Source organism: Anolis sagrei, chromosome 4 (genome assembly GCF_037176765.1).
Source record: "Anolis sagrei isolate rAnoSag1 chromosome 4, rAnoSag1.mat, whole genome shotgun sequence".
NCBI lineage: Eukaryota > Metazoa > Chordata > Lepidosauria > Squamata > Dactyloidae > Anolis > Anolis sagrei.
Window position 1 is genome coordinate 173,298,010 of NC_090024.1, and position 20,982 is coordinate 173,318,991.

The following is a 20,982-nucleotide window of genomic DNA, read 5'->3' on the forward strand; positions in this document are numbered from 1 at the left end:
TTCTGGCCACTAGTCTGAACTGTTTGAAGTGCCACTCTGCTGACACTCTTGCCCCCAAGATGCAGTTCCTTTTGTCCACCATGGTCTACAAAAAAGTTGTTACAAACTATGGTTTACAAAGACAGTTGTTAGCAGCGTTGTTACAGTAATACCCACTCTAGCCTCACAGAACAGTTTGCAGACCAATAAAAATATATTTCCTGCCTTCATGCTTACAGACATCTGGTCAGACTAACCAATGTCTCTCTTCTTCCCCCACAGCGTGTAGCACTAAGCCTAGAAGATGATGGGTTGCCCTGAGAGGAACCACAATTGCTCCTTCCCTACAGCCAGTGGACTGATAGATATGCACTGAACAGATCTGCTGTGGATCGTGGAATCCACCTTCTTTTATCCCTTTCCCCTGTCCTTTTAATTATTGTTTATGTTGCAGAAGGGTAACCACAAAGTTGTAATGAACTACAAACATCCAAAGGATGTGAGAGTTTTGTATGTATAATCTTTTATACACCTTTTTAACTTCTTGCACTATCCATCTATTAATAGTGAGGAGCCTGCTCTACTGCTCAGCTACTAACTCAATGTATACAACCAGCCAGACCCACGGGTCAGTAGCTTACAGGTCATTTTTGAAAACTATATTTATAGAAGTTTTGTAAATATATCAGACATACTTTGTGGCGGTCCAGCAACATGAAAAAAGAGATCTATACATGCCATTTAGGATATTTATTAACAAACCCTGGATATAAGATTTATTCTGTAAATATACCTAGAGCATAAGAGTATTTATTTTTTGTATGTTTGGCTCGCTGTGCATAGATTATCTGTCTATGCCTATCAAAGCTAGATAGGTATATAGACATCTCCATATATAAATAAATCTCTATATAATATATAAATATATATATATATAATAAATGAATATATTTTAGAAAGACTAACCTAGCAGTATGGGAAGTAGAGTAACAGAATTCTTATGGGAGGTTTTGTGGAAATTTTGCTTTGACGTTAGAAACTACTGAGTAAGAAATGCAGCTGTTAGAATAGAATAGTTGATGACTGTCAAAAGAACAAAGTAGTCATATGATGAACAAACCAAATTTTGTCCAAGCTTATATGCAGTTCTTAGCAAATTTACAGTGTATTCATCCCATCAAGCTCAGTGAGATGTACTTCAGAGTAAGCATTTTTTTTTTCAGTCGGCTCGTTAGCCTTATTGGAAATTTTCACCTTAAAATATTCTGGGTCTAGGAGTGCTCCTTTCTGCTCAAAAAAGAAGTGTTTACTAATAGCAGGTTTTCTCCAATAATGAAAATGACTGAATACTGTTCTCACACTAATACTAGGGGTACCAAATAATCCTAAATGTGCATATTTGGAGTTAAGTCCCTCAGGTTCAGTGGAAAACATTCCTAATGTGAATTGGGTTGTAGAAACAGTAATTGCGGAATGCAGGGTATTGGTATCAATATCCAGACATATATACTATTATTCTTTGTTAATGCATACTGAAAATCTCACTCTCTATTACTTGAAGACACTGTCCTGCTGACGTTCATTGGTGGCTAAATCAACTACAATAATTGAAATGGCTTTTGCACAACTTTCAGGAACTGGAAGTCCATCCCAACCCCTTAGAACCTTCTGGAGCTCTCTCCCTGCATTTATTTGGCCTAAACATGACCAAGTGTGGCCCCTGGAGCTTTCAAGGGGTGAATAGCCATTTTTGGAGAGTCATATGTCTTAATTTAGCCTCAAGGAGACAATTTTTAAAGACCTGGTCACAGCCTGAAAATGGACTTAAATGGTCAGTTGTCCACCAAGGAAATTCTGAAGATGCAATGTTAAGCCCTACAAAATTGGAAGGGTAATCGGATTGCAAGTAATCCAAGGGCTCTATCTTACTCCACCCCACCCCTACACTATCTATTTGCTGTTTGTTGGTTGATACTAATGACTTCTCATCATTACACTCTTATGGATTGGCCTCCTATGTACTTTAAATATAATGTATGGATTTTTGTTGTTGTTGTTGCTAAAAGACAGTTGGAGCACCAGCCTGTTCTGTGTAGAGTAAAAGCCTTTCATTATATCTGTGCTTTCAATTAAGTGTTTCCAGTTTGCAGGTCCTACCTTTTTATTACTTCCTGTTGATTGCAACTGGATGAGTGTTCCTTGAATAGCCTCTCTTGATTACCTCAAGTCAGGTTCTCTTCCACAGCACAGTTTTAACTAGTCTTCCAATTTTTAAGAAGTTTGCATGGAAAAATAATACTATTTTACTATTGCAAGCCACCCAGTAATTTAATCTCTGTGAAAGCAAAATTGTTTAAGAGGCATTTTATTATTATTCCCCGGTTAAGATCTCCAGGAAGCAGTTAAACCTGAAGGAAGTATACATTATAAAAGAATATCAGTCATGTGGGACGATTTTTGATGGATAGAACTTTCCTGTACTAATGCTGAACTATAACTAAACAGGGCTAAAGCAAACTAAGACGTCAACTTTATCCTGCCTATACAGGTTTGACTAGCAAATGGCTACATTGGCCAACGTGTCTCACTCACTTGTTTGGATTTAACTGATGGTGATTGTTGTGATTTGGTTATAACAGAAACCAGTACAAAGGTATCTAGAAGGATTAACGCTCTTCTGCAAACTATTTCTTTAACTTCAGGATGTTAACAGAAAATGAAACTGAAGACTGTATTCTACTCAAGACAACACAACCTGTTACATTCTTTCTCATTTCATTTTGGCTAGCATTATTTGCTCTGGTGTTACTTTTAGTATACATCCCTATACTTCTTGTGGTAGAAAGGCACCCTCAAGTCTCTCTCCATACCAATAGCTTTCATATGAAGAGAGGGGTGAGTAACTTTGAGCCCTGTGCCTGTTTTAGTCAGGAGTAAGTTGTATAATGATTACTTGCATTTAAAATTGCAACCTAAAATTTATTTGTGAGTAGTCTTCAAGAACAAAAACAATATTTTTTCTGTTTCTGAAGGACATAAAAAACCCTACAAAGATCTATGTTAGCTTGTAACATTTTTTAAAGAAAATATTTTTCAAACGAGATAGGTTGGCCTGGAGGATGGCATTATTTGTACACATACAGAGCTAAATATCATAGAGTATCACAGTTTTATTAATTTGAAACTTGAATTTGAATTGAATGATTATAAAGAACATGAAGGAGCCTCTTACAGAACTAGACTTTCTTACTAATACACAGTTTAAGGCAGAGCTTTCCAAACTTCATGATGGTGTCATGCATTTTTGACATGCATCCTTTCACGACACAGTAATTCAGTTTTACTGGCAAATCGGATAAACCAACCCATTATAAAAGTTTCATTGTGTGTGTGTGTGTGTGTGTGTGTGTAAAGGTTTCCCCTGGACATTAGGCCTAGTCAAGTCCACTCTGTGGGGTGGTGCTCATCTCCATTTCTAAGCTGAAGAGCCAGCATTGTCCATAGACGCCTCCTAGGTCATGTGGTTAGCATGACTGCATGGAGCACTGTTACCTTCTCACCGAAGCGGTATAAGTGTATAATATATATGTTTCATATTTTGACTGTATAAATGAGGTTTGGATTTTTTTCTTTTACACTTTTGTCCTACGGTTGATTCTTGTGTAGTTTTCTCTATAGCCTCTCCATGTGGTTCATCACAAACATAATTACAAACAGATTTTCTTTTCCTTATTAGAACTTTGTCCACTTTAGTGGCAATTACTGCAACTCAATCAACAAATTGTGCAAATTATAAAAGTTATAACAGTAACTACACTTGAACTGCACCAGCCTTTGTTTGTGGGATTGAGGAACATTTTTCATGTGACACACCTAGGGACTACAGCACCAAAAGAGTGTGTCCCAGCACACAGTTTGGAAAGCTCTGATTTAAGGTATTAATGGATGTCAAATATTATTAGGAAAGAGAAGAAGACATTGCTTCCAAACATAGAACCCCTAACATTAATGATTAAAGGGCATTTTTACAGCTATCTAATTTTCCTTAAGAGATTATTTTCTGGTAAGAAAAAGAGGAAGAAATAGCAAGAAAATATGGAAAGCCAACCAATTGAAGGTAGGTGTGATCTGAGTCCACTATACAATTCCAATAATGAGGCAGTGTGACTATATAATAAAAAAAAACTCATTTGGAAATACCGTACATGACTTTGCAGAGTCATAGAGACTTGCACCTATAAATCAGCCATTGTAATTTTGCCACCTCAAACACAATGTTTCACACATTGAGCTGCAGGCTTCAAGTACCTACATGAGCAGTGAACCGAATACATGAACATAATTCTTTTTTTTTGTATCAACATCTATTCCTGAAACCTCAAAATAAGTGCTTGAAAGTGAGATCATATTCACTGTCCCCAGCATAAGCTGGTTTTCCATTATTTCAAGAACTGCTTTTGAAATATGTTACACCTTGCACCTTTGTGTCTCCATTTTTATTGTAATTTCCATGTTTTAAAAACAGTTTGTAAAACAATTATTGAAAGGCAAGAGCACCTACATCACAGTTCTGGATTCCTTGTTGCCCATATAATGATCAATTCTTAGCTTCTTTTTTTACAGTCAAGCAGTAGGTTCTCATTGATTAATGTGAAAAACTTCCAGTTTGCTCTCTGAAGTGTCTCCACTGAAAATATGGTATGCTGTGGAGGCTGTGTTCATGATGATGTATCTGTAACAGTTCAGTCACTTGGGTAAATCATCCCTTGATGACAAATGACCAATAAACCCATATTTTTGGACTAGTCCCACATGTCTTAGTTAACGTTTAAAAGTTTAAAGGATGTGGTATATTTGCACCTTGGAAATAATATTACTCTATCTTTATATCTAATGTGTACTGCACAATAATTTATTTCTGCAAGATTTAAGAACAAAAGCCCATCAATAAATGCATACTTCTGGAGAAAGCTGGGGTTGAGGATGCAGTCTGATCATTGTTTCAGCTGCTCTGCTCAGACACTACATGGCCATGCACTATGTGTATGAAGAAATAAATGGAAAGGAGAGAAAAACTTTTGTTTGTAATAACTGTAACTAACCTCAATCTGTAAATAGATTTGAAGAATCTACAGTTTTGATACTTTTTTAAAAAGCAAATCCTTGTACAAATACCATGTGTAAAAAAAAACTGGGATTTTTCCCCAGACCATTGTAAAATACTATGGTGTGATGTTTTCCTGCTTTCCAATTTCAGATTTGTAAGTCAGTAACCAAATTTTCCTTTAAAAAAGATAAAATGGATTATTTTAAGTACGTAATTGGGTACATTAGAATCTTGTTTAACATTGTAACCAGTTCTGACCTCTGTCTTGTCATATTGAAGTACCATTGGGATGCATACATGCTTGGTGCCTTTTGTGTTTCTGTTTTTATTCTGAGCAAAAGGTCTAGGGAGCTGGGATGCGGGAGGGCTGTGATAACATTTGCTGTACTTACATCAGTAGGGGGTACTGAAAACCAAATGAATACATTTGTAAGGCAGTGCACTGTTTCTATAGAGATATTAAATTTTTTATTGGCAACTTGCAATGTAGTCTCTTATTTAACAAACCTGAGCCCTGAAGTGCGTATAAAAATGCTTACAGTTAAAGGTAAGATCAAACCAGTCCATACTCCAGGAAATAAAGCTCGACTGCTCACTGGAAGGAAGGATATTAGAGGCAAAGATGAAGTACTTTGGCCACAATGAGAAGACAAAGCTTGAAGAAGACAATGATGCTGGGGAAAAAGGAAGAGGGGCCGACCAAGGGCAAGATGGATGGATGGTATCCTTGAAGTGACTGGCTTGACTCTGAAGGAACTAGGGGTGGCCACAGCTGACAGGGAGCTCTGGCGTGGGCTGGTCCATGAGGTCACGAAGAGTCAGAAGCGACTGAACAAATAAACAACAGTTAAATGTACAAAAATTACAATACACATGGTTCTAGTGCCTCATTTTTTTAAAGTTATAAGTATTATGATACGTTAATAATTTTAATGAGAGATGGGGAGGGGGACAGCACCTCTTCAAAATTTGCAAAAGCATCTTTGCCTTGATGTCATTATCACTTATCATGGGCAAGTGACTTATTAACAGTTGTTTTAAGGAACTTGTTACCTTCCTACTTTAGCCTTTATCTCATTAGCTTTGAAACTTAAAACAGCAATTCCAAATGCGGAATGCCATGCAGAACAGCATTGTTTGGGCAGCCTACTGGAAGCTTAAAAGTAATGGAATAAGCTTCCTTGAGTAGGGAGTCAAGGTGCTGCTACAGAGAAAGTCCTCTTGTTCTCATCAGCCTAACTTCATAAGACGTTGAAACACACAGTAGGGCTTCATCTGAAGATCTGAAATTTCTGGCAGGTTTGTCTGGGAGTAGGCAGTCTTGGCCCCACATCATTTATGGCTTTATAAGTCAACACCAGTAGATAATATTGTATTTGGTGCAGTTCTTTCAGGACTAGTGTTACATGTTCTCTAAAGTGTACACCTGGCACCTATCTGCTACATTTTGCTCTAGCTGTAGTTTTGGAACACCTTTCAAGGGCAGCTTGAAGAGAAATAACTAAGACATCAATCACTATGGGCAGCTCTTGTCTTCCCAAAGGGAGCAGCTGCCATGTCAGCCAAGTTTGGCAACGATGTTCCTGGTCACCACAATAACCTGGCTTTCCAATAGCATGACTGAGTTCAAGAGCATCCCCAAGCTAAAATGTCATCTTTAATTCCCACAACTGCATTCAAAACAGTCTATGATCCCAAACCCAGGCTGATTTAAGTAATGACCAGCAGTACTTCCATTTTATCTGGTTTAAGCCTCAGTCTATTCACCCATACTTTACTTCATCGAGACAATGATCCGGTACTACTACAGACTCCTTGGCATCAAGGAGAGATAAAGCGCCAGATGACTTCTCCGAGTGGCTTCATATAGATCAGTGGTTCCCAATCTGTTGTCCATGGACCACCAGTGGTCTATAAGAACTAAAATCTGGTTCGCGGCCTCACCATTACATTGAAACGAGAGTGGTCTTGCAAAACCCTCTTACATTGCTGAGGTTTATTAAATATGGTTTTCTGTGGGTGAGCAGATGGCGACTACTAGATGTCATATGTCCTGTTTCAGAAACTAGAGCTGATGTGGTCTATCCAATGCAATTTTCTGATTCAGCACCCCAAACAATCAAACTGAATCTAAAGTTAACCAAAAATTGATTTGTAACCCTTTTGGTACTAATGTTGGATAGTAGTCCCTGACCAAGTGGTCCCTGGTCAAAAAGAGGATGGGAACCACTGATATAGATGTTGAAAAGCTCAGCAGATAGTATTGACCCCTGTGGAATCCTATAGACTAATAATGACCAAAAGACTGAACCACAGTTCACCACCTGCTAGGCATGGAATCATAGAAACATACATGTTGTTAGAGACTTCATAAGCCATTAAATCCAACCTCCTACTCAATGCAGAATCTCCACCTAAACATCCCCATTATGTAGCCATCCAGAACTCTTTTTCAGGTCACCTAAATAATGAGACTCCATTGTCACTCTATGAAATCAGTTCTATTGACAAATATGTCTTACTCTCATTACATTCCTTCAAATCAATCAAAATCTGCTCTCCTGTAACTTCAAACTATCTAGGATGGCAGAGAACAGGCCTCCTCCCTTGAGGTAAGCAAACCCTCAGCGAACTTCACCAAGCTGAACATGCCCAGTTCCTTTAAGTTTTCATCATACCATACCTTTTGTTCTCTATACCTCTTGTCAGCCTTGTTGCCCCTCTCTGAACCTCCTTAAATGTGTCTATATGTCCTTCTTAAAATTAGATGCCCAGAACTGAAGTCATTATTCCAGATGAGGCCTGACCAATATAGAATACAGTAGGACCAACACTTGATTTGGAAACTATGCCTCCGTCTGCACTGATCCATTTAATGCAGTTCAAAGTTAGCTTCTAACTGGAAGTTTGAGGGGCGGGGAGAGATTGAACAAACTTCCACAAAAGCATGTGAAATAAAGCCCTTAATGTGCCTCAGTGCTGTGTGGTTTGTGGAATTGTAGCAGCAGATAATACCAAGAGCAATCCTTTCTGGAGGTAGAAAAGGTACGTTTTTATTTTCAGCTGAGACTCTGGTGAGAAGTTGCGTCCAAAAGCAACCAGAGTAAGGATAAAGGCGTTGACTTTTTTATATAAATACATCATCAAATGCAGGCAGAGAAACATGCTTCTACATATGTTAACATCATCACTACGTCACCTTAAGCATCATAGAAAAATCAAATTATACCTTCTACTTGCAAGGGGCATGTCTCAGTATTTTTTCTAAAGCAGTTTACAGTGTACACCAATCCATCAAGGGGCCTACTTTGATCTGTCAGGAGGGAGAGAGATTCCTTACTTAGAAGTATGAAGGTATGGCCTGAGCTAAGCCGCATTTGAATAGTGTATTAGCAAGGTAATTGTCTTTTATAACATGTGCACGCACACTCACACAATGAATGATCTGTCTTGAAAAATCTTTTCGATATGCGGGGGGAGGAGAATTAAACGTAAATTCTATTGGGGTTTTTTCTTCATAATTTTAGGCAAATATGTCCACATAACTTATAAAGCTATTAAGCTTATAAAGCTTCCAAGGAAACAATTTAGGAAGAACAGAATCTCTGTATAGATAACATGCCCCCTTCTCCTCCCCCTTTCACACAGATCTTCTTCAGCATTCTTTCTGGCCTGTCAGCTTGGCTTTCTAATACAGAGCGAACCTGATTTTTCTATATTTCAGTGCTTGTAATGTACATACAGCATCTATGTATAAATATCTATATTTCCAATATCTCCCCATCAGAATCTCCACCTGGGCCTCAGACTACTTCCAGGATTTCCAGTGTAATCATCTGTACAGTGAAACCACGTTTTCCCACACCTGTTTCAAATTGTGTTAAATGGTTAGTGTAGATGAGGCCTAGGAGTTTATTCATCCAGGCTAAAATAGCATTAGCCTTCTTTGCTGCAGCATCACACATCTGTCTAACATTCAACAGTAAGTAACATTATTACTGGCTGTCATTGCAACTTTGCCGGCACGTTTGGGAGCGGGATTTGCACTGAAACGTCCAAACCAACTCCTGAAACACTCCAGTCATAGTGGACTCCTCTCCAGGATTGCCTCTAAAGTAGGCCTAGGCAAGCCTTGGGCCCTCCAGGTGTTTTGGGCTTCAACTCCCACAATTCCTAACAGCTTAAGCGGCTGAGGGGGAAAAGAAAGGGCCTGAGGCTGTTAGGAATTGTGGGAGTTTAAGTCCAAAACACCTGGAGGGCCCAAGCTTGGCCAGGCCTGGTGTATAGGCACTAGCAATAGGTCTGAATAGTATTTACAATGTTTCCCCAATTGTGGTCTTCCAGAGGTTTGGGACTTCACCTTCCAGATTCCCTCATCATTGTCCAAGGCAGGTGAGGCTTCCAAAGGTCTGAGTTTGGGAAACATAGTCTTTCAGTTCTGGTGAAAGCCATATAGACTTAGGAGTATGAAGAGAGGCGGGCTTAATTCTAAAGCAGGAAGTGCTAAGTATAGTCTTTCCTGTAATCACGATGGGCGTGTCACTCTTGAGATTTCTATTTCTAGGTGTTGTTCTCGCTCACGCGAGTGTTAAGAGAAGGAAGCGCAACCCGACCCGCGCGCTCTTGTGACGTAAAATCCCACGCGACGTACGCACAGAAAGCGGGCCATGGCGAGCGATTTCTACCTGCGCTACTATGTCGGGCACAAGGGCAAGTTCGGCCACGAATTCCTGGAGTTCGAGTTCCGGCCCGACGGTAAGGGAGAGCAAAGGGTTCTGGGGATCGGTGATTTGGTCCGTTCGGCTGGGAAAAGGAAACGCCGGGTACAAAAAAGGCTGGCATTTGGCGCCTCCCATGCAGAGGCCTCCTCAGACTGCGACCTTCCAGCTGTTTGGGCCTCCAACTCCCAGAATCCCTGGCTATTGAACTACCTGGCTAGGGTTTCTGGGAGTTGGAGGCCCCAAGTTATCCACGGTGCCTGGTAGAAGCGGAGTGGGCCTTCGTGGACCAGCTTTGCAGTCGTCATCCCACAGGAATTGCTCATCGGGGAGCTAAAATACCACCAGGGTCGTTACAATAAGATGTCTGTGGGAGCAAAAAGAAGCAGACACTTCGATGTGGAGAAAGAGCAAGAATTTCATTCTGTTTTCTTAGGGCCCTTCCACACGGCCCTGTATCCCAGAATATCAGGCAGAAAATCCCACAATATCTGCTTTGAATTGTGATACATAGCAGAGTGGACTCAGATAACCCAGTTCAAAGCAGATATTGTGGGAATTTCTGTCTTGAAATTCTGGGATATAGGGTTGTGTAGAAGGGTCCTCAGACAGGGAATACCAAGAGGCCTTTTTCCAGTCCACTTCCTCAGAAATATAGCTTACAGTATCTGGTATTACAGTATCTGGTCTCCCATCCAAGTACTGGCCAGGCCAGGTCCTGCCTAGTTTCCAAGGCCATTCAGGATATGGTTCTTCAAGGAATATAGGCACCCAGTATACAGTCTTTCTTCCACTCTCTTGACTGGCAAAGTGAAGAAGAAAGTGACTCCTAAAGAAACTCAGAGCAATTATTATTATGTGTTGTTTATTGTTGTGTCAATATTGTATACTATGCTCTTATGGTTTTAAATTGTATATCGCTGATTGATTTTTATCCTTGTTGTAAACTGCGTTGAGTCGCCTGTTGGGCTGAGAAACTGCGGTATACAAGTAAAGTAAATAAATAAATAATTACTTTGAAAGAAGGATGTGACTTGGAAACTGTCAGCTAACAAGAGGAGTTAGCAATTGGGTATAGTTGAAATATCACATATGAAAAGGAGGAAATTAAGCAAGGTATGAGCCAGACTTCTTGAAAGAACTGGTGTAGTAATGTCCTATTTCTCCTAGCCTAGGTATTACTTAGGGTGCATCTGTAATTTAGAATTAATTTAGTTTGATACCATTTTAACTGTCATGACTCAATGCTATGGAATCACGGAAGTTATGCTTTTACAGGAACTTTAATTTTCTCTTTTAGGTAGGGCTGAATCAACTCCCATGATTCCTTAGCATTGATCCATGGTAGTTAAAGTGGTGTCAACTGCATTAGTTCTGCAGTATAAACACAGCTTTATTTAATTGCCCCTTCTTGGTTCATGGGACTGAAGAGATTGCTGGACACCAGTTTAAATAATTTGGGTTAGAGAGAAGTTGCAACAACCATATTTGTGTGTGAGAGTGTATGTGTATCCTGTTAGATACACACACTCACAGACTTGGTGAACTTCTTTAAAGTGTAGCACAATGTTTTCATTTCAAAGAAATCACTAAATGTATACCACCTTGCTTCTTAAGTAATTTTTAGTTTAATTTTTTTTCAACAGGTAAACTCAGATATGCAAACAACAGCAATTATAAAAATGATGTCATGATCAGAAAAGAGGTGAGTTGTGATGCTTTTTAAAAATACATCTTAAATGTTTTCCCAGTATAGGTTTTCCCTATTCCCATGAAATTTGTCCCATGGACAGCGAATATCAGTAGGAAGGAAGAAAAAGTGTGCCATCATTTTCCACTTCATCTAGGTTTTTTGGTACCAGTTTGCTTGTTTTAAAATAAACATATCATTTTAGGCCTACGTGCACAAGAGTGTGATGGAAGAACTAAAGAGGATAATTGATGACAGTGAAATTACAAAAGAAGATGATGCTTTGTGGCCTCCACCAGACAGAGTCGGTCGGCAGGTGAGCAAATTCAGTACAAGTTTTAAGTTAACCAGCTATCTGCATCTGCTTCAACAACATCTGTAAGGCAGCAAGTAAGATTTGTGGTTATGAATGTTCTGCTGTGTAGTTTTAAACAGCTTATGGTTACTATCAGTTCTATAAACAGATGGATTGATATCTAGGATTCGGGTTTATGGCAAAAATGTATTATTTTAGGTATGGAGAAATGTTTAGGGATGCTTGGAAAAATTATAGCCAGAAGTGAGATAGATTTATTATGATCTTGTAGATCTTCACACCAGTAATATATATTTTTGTTTGGTTTTAGGAGCTTGAAATTGTAATTGGTGATGAACACATTTCATTTACTACTTCAAAAATTGGTTCTCTTATTGATGTAAATCAGTCCAAGTAAGTGTTTTATGAATTATTTTTAATGCTTTTCTTGACAGACCATTAAGAGCAGTATAAAGCTATTTTCAAAGAACATTGTTGTCTATATTTGTTAAACTACTTATGTTTTGGGACTAAAAGTCCTCAACTAAAGCTGGCTATATATATTTGCATCCCTAGTACTGCCTAAAACACAGTAGATTGTATCCAAATGAATTTGGTTTTGATGTTGTCCCTGTACATGATTCAAATGAGAGTAGAGTCTAAATCTTGTCATTAAGGCTATAAAAATAGAATAACTCAGTAGAGCGGGTTTGAGAAGCAAACATAGGTTGAGCATGCAGTTTTGTTTCAGTTTCCTTAATAAGCCACTGGAAATTTTGAAACATGAATACATTTCTCAAATAATATTATAATACCACATTGTTTAATTGATGAGAATTTAACTCAATTTGGAGATGATCAGATCAAAGTAGTTTCAGCCACATTTTATTTCATAACATATGAGTTGTCTTTACTTACTTTTACTTACTTACTTAGGCGATCCCTCGTTGGACGAGTAAGATGGTCTTCCATTATGGAATTCCTTGTGGGTCCGCATGTGGCTGTGGAGCCCTATTCTTGCTCTGCATCTTCTTCCGCAGTGAGGGCATTGGTTTCCAGGTGGAAGGTGGTCCCGGTCGGGGTTGGCTTGACGCGCCTTCCTCCTGGCACGTTTCACTCTTTCACCCTCCACTCGTGCCTCCTCAAAGTCTGCAGCACTGCTGGTCACAGCTGTCCTCCAGCTGGAGCGCTCAAGGGCCAGGGCTTCCCAGTTCTCAGTGTCTATGCCAGAGTTTTTAAGGTTGGCTTTGAGCCCATCTTTAAATCTCTTTTCCTGTCCACCAACGTTCCGTTTTCCGTTCTTAAGTTCGGAGTAGAGCAACTGCTTTGGGAGACGGTGGTCAGGCATCCGGACAACGTGGCCAGCCCAGCGGAGTTGATGTTGTAGGACCATCGCTTCAATGCTGGTGGTCTTTGCTTCTTCCAGCACACTGACGTTTGTCCGCTTGTCTTCCCAGTAGATTTGCAGGATTTTCCGGAGGCAGCGCTGATGGAAACGTTCCAGGAGCTGCATGTGACGTCTGTAGACAGTCCACGTCTCACAGGCATAGAGCAGGGTTGGGAGGACAATAGCTTTATAGACAAGCACCTTGGTCTCCCTACGGATGTCCCGGTCCTCAAACACTCTCTGCTTCATTCTGGAAAATGCTGCACTTGCAGAGCTCAGGCGGTGTTGTATTTCGGCGTCGATGTTGACTTTGGTGGAGAGGTGGCTGCCAAGGTAGCGGAAATGATCAACATTTTCTAATGTTACACCATTAAGCTGTATCACTGGCATTGGAGAGGGGTTGGCTGGTGCCTGCTGGAAAAGCACCTTGGTTTTTTCAATGTTCAATGACAGGCCGAGCTTCTCGTATGCTTCTGCGAAGGTGTTTAGAGTGGCTTGTAGATCTTCTTCTGAATGCGCACAGACGACATTGTCATCAGCATACTGGAGTTCTATAACAGATGTTGTTGTAACCTTGGTTTTGGCTTTCAGTCTGCTGAGGTTGAATAGCTTGCCATCTGTCCGATAGATTATTTCCACTCCGGTGGGAAGCTTCCCATCAACAAGGTGAAGTATCATAGCGATGAAGATGGAGAATAGAGTTGGGGCAATAACACATCCCTGTTTGACACCTGATTCCACCTTAAATGGGTCACTTTGGGAGCCACTGCTGTCCAAGACTGTTGCCATCATGTCATCATGGAGGAGCCGCAGGATGTTCACAAATTTGCTTGGGCACCCGATTTTGTGGAGGATGGTCCAGAGAGCGCTGCGATTCACTGTGTCGAATGCCTTTGCAAGGTCGATGAATGCCATGTACAGAGGTTGGTTTTGTTCCCTGCATTTTTCTTGGAGCTGTCGTGCAGTGAAGATCATGTCCACGGTTCCTCTGGAGGGGCGGAAGCCATTCTGGGATTCTGGGAGGGTGTCTTCTGAGAGGGGCAGAAGGCGGTTTGCAAGGATTCTTGCAAGGATTTTCCCAGCGGAGGTTAGGAGGGAGATACCTCGATAGTTTCCGCAGTCTGTTCTTTCCCCTTTTTTGAAGAGGGTGATGATGGTGGCGTCCTTGAAATCTGCTGGGATTTTCTCGGTCACCCACACTTTTTCTATGAGCTGGTGGAGTTGGTGTGTCAGCTCAGGTCCTCCCTCTTTAAAGATTTCAGCAGGGATCCCATCTGGTCCACTGGCTTTGTTATTCTTCTGTTGGCTGATGGCATTGCTGACTTCTTCCAAACTGGGCAGTGCTGCAAGCTCATCCCTGGTTTGTTGTTGTGGGATTTGTGAGAGGACCTCTTCGGCCACATTGGAGCTGCGGTTCAGGAGGCTTTGGTAGTGTTCTTTCCAACGTAGTGCAATTGAGTTTTGGTCCTTCAGGAGTTTGGTTCCATCTGATGAGCGTAGAGGCTGTATGCCATGGTTTCTTGGTCCATAGATGACCTTTGTGGCTTTGAAAAATCCCTGAGCATTATGGGTATCTGCCAGGTGTTGGATTTCTTCGGCCTTCTTTGTCCACCAGATGTTCTTGAGCTCTCTTGTCCTTCTTTGGACCTCAGCTTTTGCACTGGCATAGATCTTTTTCTTAGCAGCACAGTTGATGTCTCTCTGCCATGCTTGGAAGGCTTTCCTTTTCTTGTCAATTAGCTGTTGGATCTCGATGTCATTTTCATCAAACCAGTCTTGATGTTTCTTGGTTTGGTATCCAATAGTTTCTTCGCAGGCTTGGATGATGGAGGTCTTCAGTTTGTTCCAATGTTCCTCAACATTTTCGGGGTGTACTGTGGGTAGATGGTTCTTGAGTGCTGTTTGAAGATGGGCTCGTCTGGAGGGCTCCTGTAGGGCTTGGGTGTTCATTTTGCGCCTTGTCTTCCTTCCTTGGAGTCTGCGCTTGGGAGCGATCTTGATAGCCATCGAGGATCGAATTAGCCTGTGGTCAGTCCAGCAGTCGTCAGCACCTGTCATGGCTCTTGTGAGGAGCACGTCACGGCGGTCTCTGGCGCGTGTGATTACATAGTCTAAGAGGTGCCAATGCTTTGACCGGGGGTGCTTCCATGATGTCTTGAACTTGTTTTTCTGGCGGAAGAGCGTGTTGGTGATGACAAGGTTGTGCTCCGCACATTTGGTGAGAAGCAGGATGCCGTTTGAGTTGCTGTTTCCAACCCCGTCTTTTCCTATGGTCCCTGGCCACAGGTCGAAGTCTCGCCCGACTCTTGCATTGAAGTCCCCCAGGAGGATGATTTTGTCCTCCTTAGGTATCCCCGATAGGACGGTATCCAGCTGACAGTAGAATTTCTCCTTGATGTCTTCGTCAGCATCTAGTGTTGGTGCATAGGCACTTATGATGGTTGCCCGTTGGTTTTTGGCAAGATCGATTCGGAGGGTTGAGAGTCGTTCGTTGATGCCAGTGGGTGCTTCAGACAGATGTTTCATCAGATCATTCCTGATGGCGAAGCCAACTCCGTGCATTCTTTGGTCTTCTTCGGGCAGTCCCTTCCAGAAGAAGGTGTAGCCTCCTTTTTCTTCCTTCAGCTGTCCCTCTCCTGCTCTCCGGGTCTCCTGAAGGGCTGCTATGTCGATGTTGAAGCGTCCCAGCTCCCTTGCAATGATGGCAGTTCTGCGTTCGGGGCGTTCACTGCCGCTGTTGTCCATCAGAGTCCGTACGTTCCACGTACCGAAGTTCATTTTTCTTTTTTGGCCGCAGGGTGGTGACCCCACTGGACGCGGCAGTCCAGTCAGGGATAAGTGAGGCAGACTATGTTTAGGGCACCTTTTCTAGCCCCCTCCCCATGTGGGGTGAGCAGAGTGGGTCCTAAAAAGGGCTGCTCAGTCGCGGATACAGCTGCCGAACTGCTCAACTGCCTCGGACCTTGAGGTAGAACGACTGAGTCCGTACCCACCGCCCATGTGCCAGTCTGTGACTAGGGGCTTCCAGATTTCACAGTCCTGCCCCCGTCGCCACTCGCTGATCGCCATGGGACTTTGGTTGGTTTGTTTTTATTTTCTTTGGAAGACGCCTGTGCGTGGGTTTTTTTAATGTGTGGAGGTCAGTGCACAACTGATCAACACACAGACTTCACAGAGTGAGGTTCCACTGGTGATGTAGTTTAACACAATGACCGTGGCTTCTCAGTCTGTTGCAGCCTTCTTCCGCCTTCGCAGCCGTTGTAACATGTGCCATGTTATCCTCCGCCTGCTCCGCCGTTGAGGTCTTTGGGTCTTCGGACTGTGCTTGGTCTGGAACCTCCCCCGCGGCCACTCCTGGGAGTGCACGACTCCAGTTGTTGTGCCTACAGGTTCATCGGAACGCGCAAGCCCCCTCACCACGACAAGGTGACAGTCCGTCGAGGGGGACATATGAGTTGTCTTTAATCAGTACACAAAAACAAACATATATAAAACAGCATTGTGATAAAGCAAGACATGGAGGACTTAGCACTCTCCAAGACCTTAAACTTTCACATCCAAGGCCCAATAATAAGATACCACCACCCCCTACAAAGAAACAGTCTGGAAGTCTAGATCTGTTTTTAGATTGTTGAGTTCCAGTTGTATTTGTGTGGCCATGTTCCGTATTCATTGCTGCTTGAGCCATTCTGAAGTAGGAAAAGGTGTTTTTTCAGACTAAAGTACATTGCAGGGTGTGAAAAACACAGCTTAGTGGCTGCAAGTGGATCATGTGTTGTAGAGTGTTCACCACTGTCCAAAATAAATTCTAAACCAATTTATCCTTGGATACAAAAAGACAGATCAAATAATTCTTGCAGTACTTCTAAAGTATGCTTGAAGTCTTGTTGAGTAGATAGAATACTCTCACACTAGTTTTGTTGTGTAAATAATGGACTAGGTTATATAGGCTTGTCTCAAGATTCCAACTAGAAATATTTAATACCTTTTTCTTTTTCCTTTTATATTTTAGGGATCCAGAAGGTCTCAGAGTGTTTTACTACCTTGTCCAGGACCTCAAGTGTCTAGTCTTCAGTCTCATTGGATTACACTTTAAGATTAAGCCAATTTAAATTGCATGGATTTGAGTTTGTACTGTAAAGTTTCTTTGGGTGGGTCATTTTCATTCCTTCTCTCTCCTAAATAACTTTTTGTGTATGTCAGATTTTTTTTACAGAAACAATGTAATAAATGCTGTAAAGCTTCCTTTTCACTTTGATAGTGCTTGTATTCCACACTGATTTTTCTGAGGTGAGATGCGTAGATTTATTTAAAAGTACCGTAATTTCTGCTAGTCAGTAACAAGAGTGAGAATTTAAACATCTGGATAGTTCATAACCTCTGCATTAGTTGGGTAAAAAATAAATTTGCTTTTTAAAAAGCCACTTTGATCAAAGTTAGTAGCAATCCACAACTATAATCAAGTATTAGGTACTACAACTATTTTTATGCAGCAAAGTTCATTTTTTCATTTTAATGAACTGTGTTCAAGAGGAGCGCTGCTTGTCTTGTGCTGCACTGAGGAGGAGGCACTTAGAAGGCTGATATTCATTGTGCCTCATGGAATGGGAAGTTAATCCTTGCTTATCCTAAAATTTGCTCTCATTTGTTTTGGGGGTAATCCAGTAGCAGCATGCTATACTACTACTCTAATGTCCAGGATCACACTGTTGTGTTTCAGACACTATTCAGTGTGCCAGTTATCCCTCATTAATCCCAAAAACAAACCTTCAACGGCTTTAAATCATTGATGTTATTTTGTAATCACAGCTCATTTTCAAAACCATGAGTATACACATACTGACACATTGCAAAAGGAAAGGAATACCTTATATAACTGGTTTTTTTTTCTGTGCTTCTCAGTCCTAGGAAATAAAATTAATCAAATGGAACTGGTCACCTCTGACAATTACCCCAGCTTTGTTACTTCCCTTCTAAAAGTGGAAGGGCATTTTTCAATGTAGGTTAAAGCTGTAGCCAGGTGAGTAAGAACATATAGTAGACACTGCTTACTAGAGTAGTGGCACTCAGAAGGATTTCTTCAATACTTGTATGGTGATATTCTTATGCATACATTTGGAGGAGAGACCAGTGGAGTTGGCCACCAGTTACAGTGAGAATATGTTTCAAAATCCGGGAAGGCTACATGCCCATTGCTTTACTCATCTAGAGCTCACAACACACCACTGCAGTTGCCATTTTGACCAACTAGAAATAACATTGCGTTAGTCTTTGGGGCCTTTCCTGGAGTAGGGATGATCTTGTTGTTTCTGGGTACACATTTTATTGATTTATTTACTGCCTTTCTATACCTTTCACCCCAAGAGGGACTCAATGCCACCAATATACATATAAATATGCTTCTGGCTCCGGGGGCTGCTCTGGCCGGAGCAGAGACAGCGGGGCACAGAAGAGACTCCATCTTGTCTTCTGCCTGTATCATCACTTAGAGGCCTCGCCCCCTTCTGGCTCCAAGGGCTGCTCTAGCCAGAGCAAAGACAGAAGGGCACAGAAGAGACTCCATCTTGTCTTCTGCCTGTATCATCACTTAGAGGCCTCGCCCCCTTCTGGCTCCAAGGGCTGCTCTAGTCAGAGCAAAGACAGAAGGGCACAGAAGAGACTCCATCTTGTCTTCTGCCTGTATCATCACTTAGAGGCCTGGCCCCCTTCTGGCTCCAGGGGCTGCTCTGGCCGAAGCAAAGACAGAAGGGCACAGAAGAGACTCCATCTTGTCTTCTGCCTGTATCATCACTAGAGGCCTCGCCCCCTTCTGGCTCCAAGGGCTGCTCTAGCCAGAGCAAAGACAGAAGGGCACAGAAGAGACTCCATCTTGTCTTCTGCCTGTATCATCACTTAGAGGCCTCGCCCCCTTCTGGCTCCAAGGGCTGCTCTAGCCAGAGCAAAGACAGAAGGGCACAGAAGAGACTCCACCTTGTCTTCTGCCTGTATCATCACTAGAGGCCTCGCCCCCTTCTGGCTCCAAGGGCTGCTCTAGCCAGAGCAAAGACAGAAGGGCACAGAAGAGACTCCATCTTGTCTTCTGCTTGTATCATCACTAGAGGCCTCGCCCCCTTCTGGCTCCGAGGGCTGCTCTGGCCAGAGCAAAGACAGAAGGGCACAGAAGAGACTCCATCTTGTCTTCTGCCTGTATCATCACTAGAGGCCTCGCCCCCTTCTGGCTCCAAGGGCTGCTCTAGCCAGAGCAAAGACAGAAGGGCACAGAAGAGACTCCATCTTGTCTTCTGCCTGTATCATCACTAGAGGCCTCGCCCCCTTCTGGCTGCAAATGCTGCTCTAGCCAGAGCAAAGACAGAAGGGCACAGAAGAGACTTCCATCTTGTCTTCTGCTTGTATCATCACTAGAGGCCTCGCCCCCTTCTGGCTCCGAGGGCTGCTCTGGCCAGAGCAAAGACAGAAGGGCACAGAAGAGACTCCATCTTGTCTTCTGCCTGTATCATCACTTAGAGGCCTCGCCCCCTTCTGGCTCCAAGGGCTGCTCTAGCCAGAGCAAAGACAGAAGGGCACAGAAGAGACTCCATCTTGTCTTCTGCCTGTATCATCACTTAGAGGCCTCGCCCCCTTCTGGCTCCAAGGGCTGCTCTAGCCAGAGCAAAGACAGAAGGGCACAGAAGAGACTCCATCTTGTCTTCTGCCTGTATCATCACTTAGAGGCCTCGCCCCCTTCTGGCTCCAGGGGCTGCTCTGGCCGGAGCAAAGACAGAAGGGCACAGAAGAGACTCCATCTTGTCTTCTGCCTGTATCATCACTAGAGGCCTCGCCCCCTTCTGGCTCCAAGGGCTGCTCTAGCCAGAGCAAAGACAGAAGGGCACAGAAGAGACTCCATCTTGTCTTCTGCCTGTATCATCACTTAGAGGCCTCGCCCCCTTCTGGCTCCAAGGGCTGCTCTAGCCAGAGCAAAGACAGAAGGGCACAGAAGAGACTCCACCTTGTCTTCTGCCTGTATCATCACTAGAGGCCTCGCCCCCTTCTGGCTCCAAGGGCTGCTCTAGTCAGAGTAAAGACAGAAGGGCACAGAAGAGACTCCATCTTGTCTTCTGCCTGTATCATCACTAGAGGCCTCGCCCCCTTCTGGCTCCAAGGGCTGCTCTAGCCAGAGCAAAGACAGAAGGGCACAGAAGAGACTCCATCTTGTCTTCTGCCTGTATCATCACTAGAGGCCTCGCCCCCTTCTGGCTGCAAATGCTGCTCTAGCCAGAGCAAAGACAGAAGGGCACAGAAGAGACTTCCATCTTGTCTTCTGCCTATATCATCACTTGAGAGGCCCCTCCCCCCTTCTGGCTCCAAGGGCTGCTCTAGCCAGAGCAAAGACATAAGGGAACAGAAGGCACTTCCATCTTGTCTTAGAATTTACTATTCTTATTGTTAGTTAATTGTGAAAGGGGCAGGGGACAAAGCGAGCTGGAGATCTTGGGAAATGATAGAACACGGGTGGGGGGAGATAAAGGGAACAGAAGACCATGGCATGTTGAGATCCCAACAAAGCAAATTGCCAACAATGAAATACATATTGAGATTCTGGATATGGAATGCGGCATGGAGGAGGGGGGGTGTTGCGCCAGCCGAGGGGCCCCCATAGACGTGGTGGTGGGGAAGGGGAGATGCGGGAAAAGGAGACCATTAATTCGGCCTAGGGATCGTGTAACAACGTTAGTAATTCCAAACCGGTCTCCTGATATGGTAACCTGGTGTAACCAGGATGGCGGTCCCTCTGGATTGAAGGTGGTGCTGTTTGAACGCCAGATCTGT

General features: G+C 42.7%; 2 protein-coding genes across 4 annotated transcripts in view; both read left to right on the forward strand.

Moving 5' to 3' along the window:
• Positions 1-5,564, forward strand: part of LRP8 (LDL receptor related protein 8) — a 241,602-nt gene extending 236,038 nt beyond the window's left edge. For all 3 annotated transcript variants that reach the window (XM_060773528.2, XM_067467879.1, XM_060773529.2), the window contains one exon: positions 262-5,564. In XM_060773528.2, the coding sequence (XP_060629511.2) occupies positions 262-300 (39 nt within the window). In that variant the 3' untranslated portion in view covers positions 301-5,564. The remainder of the gene's footprint in view (positions 1-261) is intronic.
• A 4,136-nt stretch (positions 5,565-9,700) lies between these two features.
• On the forward strand, positions 9,701-17,434 carry MAGOH (mago homolog, exon junction complex subunit). Its single transcript, XM_060773527.2, has 5 exons — positions 9,701-9,841; positions 11,451-11,509; positions 11,700-11,810; positions 12,121-12,203; positions 17,189-17,434. Exons 1-5 carry the CDS (start codon positions 9,754-9,756, stop codon positions 17,286-17,288), a joined length of 441 nt encoding a protein of 146 aa, XP_060629510.1. The 5' UTR covers positions 9,701-9,753; the 3' UTR covers positions 17,289-17,434.
• The last annotated feature ends 3,548 nt before the right edge of the window (positions 17,435-20,982 follow it).